At 44.6% G+C, this 13,402-nt stretch overlaps 1 protein-coding gene across 1 annotated transcript in view; it reads right to left on the bottom strand.

The window, feature by feature from the left end:
* Positions 1 to 12,464, bottom strand: part of ulk2 (unc-51 like autophagy activating kinase 2) — a 90,495-nt gene extending 78,031 nt beyond the window's left edge. The window contains exon 1 of the mRNA XM_055166721.1: positions 11,445 to 12,464. Within this exon, the coding sequence (XP_055022696.1) occupies positions 11,445 to 11,534 (90 nt within the window). The 5' untranslated portion in view covers positions 11,535 to 12,464. The remainder of the gene's footprint in view (positions 1 to 11,444) is intronic.
* Positions 12,465 to 13,402: the final 938 nt, after the last annotated feature.

The following is a 13,402-nucleotide window of genomic DNA, read 5'->3' as shown; positions in this document are numbered from 1 at the left end:
TGACTGTGATGTCGGACGTTTGCACTGCATACGGACTCAACCAGGACTGATCCAGGTCCGGGACCAGACCGGGACCAGACCGAGACTGCGATCAGAACTGAGACTGGGACCAGGCCGGGACCAGGCCGGGACCAGAGCCTCCGCGGGGACCAGAGCCTCAGCTTCAAGCTCCGGCCATGGGCTCTGAGTCTCCGGTATTTTTGGTTTTATATTGAAAAAAACGAATGAACAAGTGACACACGGATTATTGTGGAATTTGATATATTTGTTTTTGCAGTTTTCAGTATCAGGGGGTATTTTTCCTGTACAAACATCGAGATATATATCGTATATCGAGATATAACAAAAGATAATCGAGATAGAGTTTTTTTGCTCTATATCGCCCAGCCCCAGCCCAACCCTCACCCCGGGTTAGGTGTCCGGGTTTTCACAAACAGAAACAAGTCACCCTCTTCACTTTTACACTGTGAAGTCCTAAACACGGTCACAGAGTTTAAAGTTTAAACTAATAAAAACATCTACTGTTTATCTATTTCCTTCATTTCAAACGGAATTTCTGAAAATGAGCTCTTACGGGTCCATTCTTGGTGGAAGTACAAGGTTAAATTACTTCCTCCTTTTCTATCTTTCCTCTCTCCCTCCATCCCTCCTCTCTTCCTCTTTCTCTGTTTTCATGAAGGACAGTTGAAACTTTACCCATCCCAGTATCTCAGGGTCACGGGGCCGAGCGCAGAGGACGACAGAGCCGAGCTGCGCCAACTACACCAGCGACTAAATAAAGATCTGACGGACGTGTTTTCCCTTCGGCGTTGGAGGTGCGAGCGTCGGGGATAAAAACAACTTCCCGTGAGAGGAATCAGAGTCTCAAATCCACAGGGTCTAAAGTTAACTCCGACACGCCATGTTTACAAAGAAAGATCCATCAAAACAGTATGACGTCATGTAAAGACTTCGGTCCGGTCCCTGGTCTCTCTGGTCCCTCGAGGGTCTTAAGGCGTTTTCACATCACTAGTTTGAGTATTTGTTCGGCACCAGGCAATAAAATACTTTTTTTTGTATCATAGAACAAACAAAACTGGTCCCGCTGACGTTTCACCGATGTTTATCTTCTGGAAATACGCGTCACTTTTTCCTCACTAGTAAATGAGTTCATGTCGTTTTGTTTATATTTGTGACCTTCTTTATTTATCATGTGAATAAATATCGTGAAAAATATTGAGCCCAAATTCTCCCTTTGACCCTTATTCCTCTTATTTATCATGAGCCAAAAATAAGTTTTCATGTAATGTTTTGTTTGTGATTTAGTTCATAAATATATTTTGTTGCGTCCTTGGCTCAAGGTCTTAACTAGGGGTGTGCAAAAAATATTGAAATATCGATATTGTATTGTTTAATTTGATGATACAGTATCGATATTGTGGGCTGCTGTATCGATATATCACCAAGACTATTTTTTGGTGTATTTTACTCAATTATTTTGTTCCAGCTACAGTTTTGTTGCTTTTTCAGTGGAAGGAAACTCGTTTATGCGACACATTTGACATTTTCACTGTTTTGATGATTAAAATGGCTGCATTTCATATTAACTTTGCACAAGAAGTGGTTTAACAAACACTTTTAGTATCACAGTAATAATTTAGCATTTATTTTTATTGAACCGTATCGAATCGATTTGAAATATATTGTATTGAAACAAAAGTGCACTGTATCCAGGTATGTATCGTATCGGCAACTTCTTAATGATACCAGCCCTGGTCTTAACACATTCAATGAAAAAATCTTTGTGTTCAATTATACTTCAGTGATCTTTAAAGTGAAAGTGTTGTGTGTATTTATTCATCCTGTACAAACTGTTTAACTGTGTAAGTGTCGCCAAAGTCCCGGGGTTTCAAAATGTCGGCCCCGTTCAAGTCGACGGGCCGAGCTCAACGGCGCGTGATCCCAGATTCGCCTTTAGCCCGGCGAAGTTCTTCCGGTGACTCTGTACGGCGAGCCAAACTGTTCACATTTACGCACATGTTTAACAACTTATGCAAAAAAAACAGAAATGTGGCTGTTTGCTGCAGGTTTTCCAATCAGTAGGAGCAAGTAGAGGAGCTCTTGGAAAAAAGGATCAAAACTCAAACACAACAGACTCCAGGCAACTCCAAAACAGTAAAGAGTTAACACATCGTACGAGGAAAAATATAGTTAAAAGGCCTTTATTTGAATAATCAATTGAATTAATCAATTAAGCCCTGATGAAGACCAGTTAAGGTCGAAACATGTCGGCTTTGGCCATTCAAATAAAGGCCTTTTAACTAGATTTTTCCTCGTACGATGTGTTGTGGAGTTGCCTGGAGTCTGTTGTGTTTGACGTTTAACAACTTATTTGACGCATCAAATTGTTGTTATTTAACGCGTCGAATTATTCCACATATGACAATGATCTCCTCCCCCTGCTGAGTTTGTGTGTTTCATATTGTCTTCCTTTGACAACTGTATACGGACAATGAAATAATCAGTTGCTTAATGAGCGACAAACTGAAAAGATAAATACGTCGAGGTGCACGACCACCGTTTTAAATTTGACAGACGATTTACAAAGTGTTTAAGAGTAAAGAATGTGAACAGGGACATCGGTGTTGGACTGTTTTTGGTCAGTAATTGGCTGAAAGCACTTTAAAGCACTTTATTGTCTGGGAAAAACAGTGGGAGGATCATTATCCATCTATGTCGAATCATTTAACACGTTAAATAAGAGTAATTTGATGCGTTAAGCTTGTAATACGCGTCAAATAAGGTGTTGTGTATCACATGGCGCGGTCTCGTGTATCACGTGATCGCTTTGACCAATCAGAGCGAGAGGAGCAGAGCGCGGCCGGAGCTAACGATTGTAAAACGTTTTTTAAGACAGCTGAAGGATTTTGAGTTGAGAGAAAGTGTATGATCTAAAAGTAGGTAAAAATCGCCACAAAATGCGACATGTTTGAAAGGTGAAGGTGTCGGCCGAACAAGAGCAGTTTGTGATTACTTTGCCTCTGTGAGAAAAATCTTGTCTCGGCCCATGGGATTTTTTCTGCTGTAGAACCAGTGAAAGTCACTACGTCAACTGGAGGCAGAAACAAGCTAGAAATACTGTATTCAGTTATTTTAATAGATCCATGGTGTCGCCGCACGATCCTGATCAGAACTAAACAGGAAATACAAAGCTCTTCTAGATCATTCCAGACAAACTCCATGATGACTCGAGTTTGGTGAGATGTTTTTATAATGGATGGAAGTCTGGAGAAAATCAAGCAAATAATAATAAACATGTCGGTTTCTGCCTTTTCTCTTTGCACGTCTCCTTATGTTTGTCTCGTGATACAAAAGCAGACAACAGGAACTGACAAATAAAAAGGGTCAATGGTCAATTTTGAGCTCAATATTTTTCACACACAAATATTTTTTCAGTTTAGCAACTAGTTTTAAAATTTTGGGAGCCCTGTCTATGATACATTTGTCTGGGCAAAACAAACTTTGAAGTAGAGCTGGGCGATATGGATCAAAAAATATATCTCGATATATTTTGCTATATCTCGATATACGATATATATTTCGATATATGTTCAAGAAAAAATACCCCCTAAAACTGAAAACTGCAAAAACAAATCTGCCAAATTCCACAAGGTCCTTTTTTTTTTAAATTGAAGTGTAAGAGGTCGACAGTTCATACAGGAACATTTAAGATTACAAAAACCCTAATTACATAAATAATAATTTAACTGTAAAATAAAAGAAATAAAACATTTTCTTCTTTTCATTCATAAATAAAACAACTCAACACAAGTTCATCTTTGCATTAACTCTGTTATCCAGACCAGAACCAGAACCACGAGCTCATTTAGCAGAAGAAGCTCAGGATGTTCCTTATTTCAATAGATCCATGTTCCATCCCGCAGGGAGGAGCTCTGAGGTTTAATCCCACAATCCACTGCAGATCAAACCCAACGTTTCCAAACACTATTGTACAAGTGACACTGCAGCAGATTATTCATTAAAATCTTCTGCATAAATAAACTTTACATTGCTAAACTACAATATATAAAGCATAACGACTCTAGAGCCACATCAGCCCGTTTGAGATAATAATGTGTTTAATGCAGTTTTGCGCACGTGTGTTTACATTTTACAGAAACGAAACTTAAGCACATGTCTCATTTGCATAAACAGCACTTCTCCTGCAGCTCAGCTCGTTCAGCTTCTTTCGGGCTAAAGGACGCGACTCGAGTGGAACATGAGGATGTGCTGCTGATGTTCTTGTCTGTAAATGGTGGAAAAGGTTCGTGGTGCTTGAAGTTTTTCACTGGCACCAACTTTCGATGTTCACGGCGACAGTGACGAGTGAAGGAGACACGAGCGAACAAAATCAGGGAGGGGGGGAGCGCGGAGGCGACGAGAGAGAAGATAAACAAGCGAAGCGGCGAAATCAGAATTGAATATAAGCATTATATCGATATATACGATATGTCTGAATTCATATCTCGATATATTTAAAATATCGATATATCGCCCACCCCTACTTTGAAGTAATTTTTCTCAGTTTCAAACTCTTTTGCCTTTGTAGGGCAGAGTGGAAAGACACGTTCGCACGATAGTCTCGCTCTGATCTTCGTATATTTCATTCTCCATTGTTGGCAAAATATCCAGTTCGTTGAATCAAAAGAAACAGAAAACGCACACCAAAATTCTTGTAGAGGTGCAAATGCAAGGAGCAGCAAGACAAAAGTGAAAAAAAAATGCACAGCACACTCAGACGGCCGACGTCCAAAAGCTTTTTTATTTTTAGAATAACGTTTCGCCAAAAAAAGCCTTCATCAGATATTTTTCTTGCTTTGGACCACAGAAAATATCCAGTTCGAAAATGAGTCACGGCTGCGTCTGGAGAACCATCTGTTATCGTCCTGGAGTCACTGACGGCGTTGAGAGTCATTTCAGGCAGAGGAGACGCGCCGTTTACATGGATGTGTCATGTGACTCTGAGACCGAGATTGTTCCAAAGACCCACACGGTCGACTCAGTCTCCTCCCATGATGCATTTGGAACAGTTCGTTTGGACCGGACGTCTACGGTTTGGACCCGAGTTGGAACAAGACCACTTCTTTTTTGAGGTCTGGGTCTGATTGATTTAGTGCAGATCCGAGCGCGACAGCAGCTTTCACAACAACGAAAACAAACCCAACTAACAACTTTTGGTCTAAATGGAACTAAGACCGACGGGGGGACCGAGACCAACGGGGGACCAAATCCAACGGGGACTAAATCCGACGGGGACGACTAAATCCGACAAGGAACTAAATCCGACAAGGAACTAAATCCGACGGGAGACCAAATCCGACGGGGACTAAAACCGACCGGGGACTAAATCCGACAAGGAACTAAATCCGTCGAGGAACTAAATCCGTCGAGGAACTAAATCCGACGAGGAACTAAATCCGACGAGGAACTAAATCCGACGAGGACTAAATCCGACAAGGAACTAAATCCGACAAGGAACTAAATCCGACGGGAGACCAAATCCGACGGGGACTAAAACCGACGGGGGACTAAAACCGACGGGGGACTAAAACCGACAAGGAACTAAATCCGACGAGGACTAAATCCGACGAGGGACTAAAAACGACGGGAACTAAATCCGACGAGGAAAAATCCGACGAGGAACTAAATCCGACGAGGAACTAAATCCGACGAGGAACTAAATCCGACGAGGGACTAAAACCGACGAGGAACTAAATCCGACGAGGAACTAAATCCGACAAGGAACTAAATCCGACGAGGGACTAAAACCGACGAGGAACTAAATCCGACAAGGAACTAAATCCGACAAGGAACTAAATCCCACAAGGAACTAAATCCGACGAGGGACTAAAACCTACGGGGGTTTTGAATATTTAGTTTAAAAAGGTTCCACAACAGGGGGACTAAGACCGACGAGACAGTAAAACCAACGGGGGACTAAAACCGACAGTGGACTAAAACCAAAGAGGAACTAAAACCAACAGGGGACTAAAACCGACAAAACCGACGGGGGACTAAAACCGACGGGGACTAAAACCGACGGGGGACTAAAACCGACGGAGACTAAAACCGACGGGGGACCGAGACCGACATGGTTGTTGAATATTCAGTTTTAAAAAGTTCCACAACAGGGCAACTAAAACCTTTGAGCGACTAAAACCTTCAGGGAACTAAATTCTTCGAGGAAATAAAACCGACGGGGAACTAAAACCCGACGAGGGATTAAAACGTCAAGGAAATAAAACCGACTAACGGGGGACTGAAACCTACGGGGGACCAAATCCAAACAGGGCCAGCCAAGTCCCCGGTCTAGTCCCCAGTTTTAGCCTCGGTCTTGTCCTTTATTTAAACCCATCATCAGATTCCACAGTGTAATTCTTCGTGTCTTGTTTTTCCGTCTGTGTTTGATTAAAGATCTTTGGTCCGATGTTTGAAAGTCGTGGATCAGATTCGTGTTTTGGCTTCAGATTTCCATTTTTCTTTCTTTGTTTTGTTGTTACCGACACGTGCGCTCATTTATCTCCGTGTGGACAAACCTCGTGATCCTTTTTTGTTTAGTAAAAAAGCGTCTGGACAGATTCGATGCCGTGTTTGGGTTTATTTTATTTATTGTTACTTTTCAGAATCAAAACGGAACTGAATTTTTGTAGGAAACATAAAAAAAGTGCCTCATTCTCAGTCTCTTCTTCCGTCGAGTGTGTGAATAAAGCTTGTAGGTCAGAGCCTCAAGACTGGACCCAAACCAAACCAAGACCAGACCAGGACCAAGACCAGGACCAAGACCAGGACCAAGACTCAGACCAGAGAGGGGGAGGGGAGGGCATCTGTCACAAACTAGATTTACTAAATCCCAAAGTCATGTGCCCCAATCCTAGAAAATCAACCAAACTACAACTACACAGGAGCAGAGACAGGAGCAGTGACAGGAGCAGTGACAGGAGCAGTGACAGGAGCAGAGACAGGAGCAGTGACAGGAGCAGTGACAGGAGCAGAGACAGGAGCAGTGACAGGAGCAGAGACAGGAGCAGAGACAGGAGCAGTGACAGGAGCGGTGACAGGAGCAGTGACAGGAGCAGTGACAGGAGCAGTGACAGGAGCAGAGACAGGAGCAGAGACAGGAGCAGTGACAGGAGAGTGACAGGACAGAGACAGACAGAGACAGGAACAGAGACAGGAGCAGAGACAGGAGTACAGACAGGGGCAGTGACAGGACAGGAGACAGGAGAAGTGACAGGAGACAGAGAGAGACAGGAGACAGGAGAGACAGGAGCAGTGACAGGAGCAGAGACAGGAGCAGTGACAGGAGCAGAGCAGAGACAGTGACAGAAACAGTGACAGGAGTACAGACAGGGGCAGTGACAGGAGCAAAAACAAGAGCAGGGACAGGAGTACAGATAGGAGCAGTGACAGGAACAGAGACAGAAACAGAGACAGAAACAGAGACAGAGACAGGAGCGGAGACAGGAGCGGTGACAGGAGTACAGACAGGACCAAAGACAGAAGTAGTGACAGGAGCAGAGACAGGAACAGAGACAGGAGCGGTGACAGGAGCAGAAACAGGAGTACAGACAGGAGCAGTGACAGGGGTACTGACAGGAGAAGTGACAGGATCAAAGACATGAGTAGTGACAGGAGCAGAGACAGGAGCAGCGACAGGAGAAATGACAGGAGAAGTGACAGGAGCAGGACAGGAGTAGTGACAGACAGACAGTGACAGGAGCAGTGACAGGAGCAGAGACAGGAGCAGAGACAGGAGCAGTGACAGGAGCAGCGACAGAGAAATGACAGGAGAAGTGACAGGAGCAGAGACACGAGAAGTGACAGGGACAGAGACAGGAGCAAAAACAAGAGGAGTGACAAGAGCAGTGACAGGAGAAATGACAGGAGGAGTGACAGGAGGAGTGACACAAGAAGTGACAGGAGCAGAGACAGGAGCAGAGACAGGAGTGCAGACAGGAGCAGAGACAGGAGCAGAGACAGGAGCAGAGACAAGAGTGCAGACAGGAGCAGAGACAGGAGCAGAGACAAGAGTGCAGACAGGAGCAGAGACAGGAGCAGAGACAGGAGCAGAGACAGGAGCAGAGACACCTGTCCATAGCCCCGCCCACTTATGCAAATTAAACCAGGTGAATGAAGAAACAGATCCACACTAAAACCTCTGACAAAAACAACACAGTAGAACTAAATTCTAACTAAATATAAATATTAAGGCCACAAAATTAATCTACTTAAATCAAAATCACAATCTGTACAAATATTTCTGAAATTTTGCATTTAAAATGTGAAATTTGAACAGAATTCGTATTATTAAAACAAAAATAAAAAGTAGAAACAGGACTCCGGGTTTGTTTTTGAGGAGGAAACAACATTATGACACAATTTAAAGTGATACGGGAGATTTAAGTGTTTATTATTTTAATTTAATTTCAAATAAAACAGTAGATTTCAGTTTTATTTTCAGATTTTATGAGGTGAACTTGTGTATTTTTTGTGTTTGTGTAAATGTAAACACCAGAGACGGAACAGAAACACTGAATGAATCTGGACGTGTTACACAAGTGAGAGGAAAAACAGACCAGGCTCCTGCTCTCCGTCTCCATCACTCCGTCTCTAAACCACATCCATCTCTCCATCCCTCCATCTGCATCTCCATCCCTCCATCTCCATCCCTCCATCTCCATCCCTCCATCTCCATCCCTCCATCCCTCCATCCATCTCCATCTGCATCTCATCCCTCCATCTGCATCTCCATCCCTCCATCTCCATCCCTCCATCCTCCTCCTCGTCGTCTCATTCTCTCCTCCTTCCGTTTTCCTCTCTCTGTATCTGTTTCTCTCTTCACTCACTCCTCCCTCCCCCTCTCTTTTCATTCTCTCTCTTCCTCCCTGTTTTCTCTACCTCCTTCCTTCCTCCTCTCTCCTCTCACTTTCTCCTCCTCTCCTCCTCTCTGTTTCTCTCTCCTCCCCATTTTCTCTCTCTCCCTCCCTGTTTTCTCTTTCTCTCCTCCCTGTTTTCTGTCTCTTTCTCTCTCTCTGTCCTCCCCGTTTTCTCTCTCTCCTCCCTGTTTTCTCTCTCTCTTCCATGTTTTCTCTCTCTTTCTCTCTCTTCCCTGTTTTCTCCTCTCTTTCTCTCTCTCTCTCTCTCTCCCTCTTTTCTCTCTATATCATTCCCTCTCCCCTGACTCATTCACTTCTCCCTCCCTCGCTCCCTCCCTCCTCCTTTCAGTTTCCCCTCTCTCCATCTCCTTCTCCCCCCCTTTCTTTCTTTCCATTTCTCCATTTATCACCCGTCTCTCTCTCATCATCTCCTCCTCCCTGTTTATCTCCTCTCCTTCTTTCTCTCCTTCTTTCTCTCCTTCTTTCTCTCTCTTTCTCTCTCTCCATCTCTCTCTCCATCTCTCTCTCCATCTCTCTCTCCATCTCTCTCTCCATCTCTCTCTCCATCTCTCTCTCCATCTCTCTCTCCATCTCTCTGTCTTTCTCGTCCTCCGTTCTTTATGTCGACATCAGTTCATTCACATGATTCATGAATGAACAGAAGGATTAAAGCACAAACACAAGTGAGCAAAGACCAGGACCGGACCGGGACCAGACTGGGACGAGACCAGGACTAGACTGAGACTAGACCAGGACCAGACCAAAACTAGACCGAAACAAGACCAAGACTAGACCAAGACTAGACCAAGACTAGACCAAGACTAGACCAAGACTAGACCAGGATTAGATCGAGACCAGACTGAGACTAGATTGAGACTAGACCTAGACTAGACCAGGATTAGACTAGGATTAGACCAGGATTAGTTTGAGACTAGACTAAGACTAGACCTGGACTAGACCAAGACTAAAGCAAAACTAAACCTGTACTAAACCAGGGACTAAACCAAGACTAGACCATGAACTGAACCAAGGACTAAACCAGGTCTAAACCAGGTCTAAACCAGGTCTAAACCAGGTCTAAACCAGGTCTAAACCAGGACTAAACCAGGTCTAAACCAGGTCTAAACAGGTGTTGAATAAAATAAAAGGCCAGTGGTTGTGCAGAGTCACTGGGGTCAGATATTCTGATGTAACTGGAGACACTGAGCTCATCCAACTCTGTTTAAATCCCACTGAAATTATAAATCCTGATATTTTCAAAACGCTCACAACAGCACAAACGTGTCTGAAAACACTGAAGACTATTGTGAACAACCAGATGAAAACGGGACTAACTAAACTTTTAAAGCCAGATCTAAACCAGGTCTAAACTATAGGTTCAAACAAGACCTAAAGCAGGACTAAACCCGGACTAAGCTCTGTTTATACAACAGTGACAGGTAAGACTATTCTATATCCAAACCAGGATTATACTAGGTCCAAACAAGACCTAAACCAGGACTGAACCAGGACTGAACCAGGACTGAACCAGGACTGAACCAGGACTGAACCAGGACTAAACTTAGACTTTACTAGGTTGACAGCTCAGATTTTGCCACATCTAAACCAGGACTAAAGCAGGACTACACCAGGTCCAAACATGACCTAAATCAGGGTTAAAACAGGACTAAACTAGGTCCAAAACAATACTATAAACCAGGACTAGACCAGGACTAACTTGGGGTTTACGAGGATGACAGTTAAGACTTTTCCACATCTGAACCAGGACTACACAAAGACTAAACCAGGTCTAAACCAGGTCTAAACCAGAACAAAACTAGGTCTAAACCACTAAAACCAGGACTGAACCGAGTATAAACCAGGAATAAACTGAATAAATTGGGAATAAACCAGGACTAATTTGGGCTTTACTAGGATGACAGCTAAGACTTTTCCATATCTGAAACAGGACTAAACCAGGACCACACCAGGACCACACCAGGACTAAACCAGGACCAAACCAGGACTAAACCAGGACTAAACCAGGACTAAACCAGGACTAAACCAGGACTAAACCAGGACTAACTTGGGATTTCCTTATCCGAATCAGGATTACAAAAGGACTACACCAGGACTACACTGGGTTTTACTATGATGACAGCTAGGACTTTTCCACATTTAAACCAGGACCACACCAGGACCACACCAGGACCACACCAGGACCACACCAGGACCAACTTAAGCTTTACTATGAAGACAGCTAGAACGTTTCCACACATCTAAACCAGGTCTAAACCAGGTCTAAACCAGGTCATCTGAGGTATTTACGATGCACTTCATCACTTCCAAGTCTCTTTAGCCTCTTGTGGCGCGCGTGGGGTTAAAGGACGCCGTAAAAATCTGGCGTCCCACTTCCAAAAAAAAAAAACAAAAAAAAAAAACGTGACGCTGCCGAACCATATGTCTCCACCGCAGTGACCTAGATCACACCAAAACACACCCCCAAATGCCCTTTTATTTATTTATTTTTATTTTTTTTTATTTATTTACCTTCCTGTGGCGTCCTTTGAAGACCACAGCGAACGCCCCGTGTCCTACCAAGTCCTTCCTACTGTACTCGAAATCTCCCACGGACTCCATTGCAGCGATGACTCAAAAAAAAAAAAAAAAAAAAAAAAAGGGATGAAGAGATGCGAGGAGGAAGGATGGAGTCTTCTTTTTTTTTTCCAAATAATCCACTTAAAATGTCGTTTATTTCATCGCAGGCTCCTCGGATGTTGCATAAACACAGGATGCAGTCGGGACGTGGGCACTTCTCATGCTCTGCACACCGAGCACGGCATCGCACGCGTTATTTTTAGTCGTTTTTTTGTTTTTGTTTTTTTTTTAGCACAGATCCGGCTTTGCATTCATCTGCAGACACGCTTTCCCACGCACGAATCACGCATGGCCACGGATCCCTACATGATGCCGAGCGTGCACGGACTCAAAACATTGGAAAACCGTGCAAAAAACGAGAAGCTATCTGTCGGCGAGGCAGTGACACAACCCTGACGCTGCTCCTCGCGTCATAGCTGCTGCTCTTTCGGCTCGACCGCGAACATAACGGGGTAAAAAAAAAAAAAAATGCAAATGGAGCATCCACTTTTGCAGATTTCACGTGTCCGGTCAATAAAAGCACGTGCACTTTACGCGATTATCTTAAATTTGCGCGCATTGAGGCTGTTGACATATTTTCAGGATGTCAACATTGTCTTCTCGTCACGTTAAGGCGTTAGATGTTGGGCTTAAAGGGTCCCCAAGAGCGTCGCGATGTCCGGTTTGTAAAAAATAAACTGTCGTTACTCCAGAAATGAATTATTTATCCGCAAAATTGTCAGCTGGTTGCGCCCTTCGTGCTGAAATAAAAGGCAGGAGAGGCTGGCGGTTAGCGGTGAAATCAGCCGTACGTGTCCGTTAAACGTCCCCTTGGCGTTATTTCCCGTAAAAATGTCCAGTTTTGATTAAATCCACAGTGTTTTAGTAGCTGTACAGTTTGTTCTGGTTAAAATACGACAGGTGCGCGCGTCCTGCCGCAGACACAATACTGCAAATGAGAGCGCGCCTCGGCCTTTATACCCGTGCGTCGGCGGAGAACGTCCTGCGCACGTAACCTTCCGCTGCGTCAGTTAGTCCGCTGTCAAAACGCACACCGGCCGTTCTGAGAAAATAAATAAACTTTAAATAAACATTAAAACGTCAACATTTACATCTATGGAAGCTATTTATTTCTCATACATTAGATTAGGTCAAAATAAATACAGAAATGTAATTGATTTAAGATATTGGCGTTATATATGAGGATCCAGATTTGCTGCCGACTGGCGGCCAATGCAGCAGAAAAATGCAAATGAAGAAGCCCAGTCAGGACATGACCCCACATGTCCCTGTCCCCCTGTCCCTCATGTCCCTGTCCCCCTGTCCCTCATGTCCCTGTCCCCTGTCCCTGTCCCACATGTCCCTGTCCCACATGTCCCTGTCCCCCTGTCCCTCATGTCCCTGTCCCACATGTCCCTGTCCCCCCTGTCCCTGTCCCTCATGTCCCTGTCCCACATGTCCCTGTCCCACATGTCCCTGTCCCTGTCCCTCATGTCCCTGTCCCACATGTCCCTGTCCCCTGTCCCACATGTCCCTGTCCCCCTGTCCCTCATGTCCCTGTCCCCCTGTCCCTGTCCCTGTCCCCATGTCCCTGTCCCTCATGTCCCTGTCCTCATGTCCCTCATGTCCCTGTCCCATGTCCCTGTCCCTGTCCCTGTCCCTGTCCCTCATGTCCCTGTCCCCATGTCCCTGTCCCTGTCCCTGTCCCTGTCCTCATGTCCCTGTCCCCACATGTCCCTGTCCCCTGTCCCACATGTCCCTGTCCCACATGTCCCTGTCCCCCCCTGTCCCTGTCCCTGTCCCTGTCCCTGTCCCACATGTCCCTGTCCCCCTGTCCCCTGTCCCTCATGTCCCTGTCCCACATGTCCCTG

This window comes from Boleophthalmus pectinirostris, unplaced genomic scaffold (genome assembly GCF_026225935.1).
Source record: "Boleophthalmus pectinirostris isolate CB_2022bp ecotype Guang Dong unplaced genomic scaffold, ASM2622593v1 HiC_scaffold_9, whole genome shotgun sequence".
In the NCBI taxonomy this organism is placed as follows: domain Eukaryota; kingdom Metazoa; phylum Chordata; class Actinopteri; order Gobiiformes; family Gobiidae; genus Boleophthalmus; species Boleophthalmus pectinirostris.
Note: the sequence above shows the minus strand (reverse complement) of the source record. Positions and strands in the feature narration are given on the sequence as shown.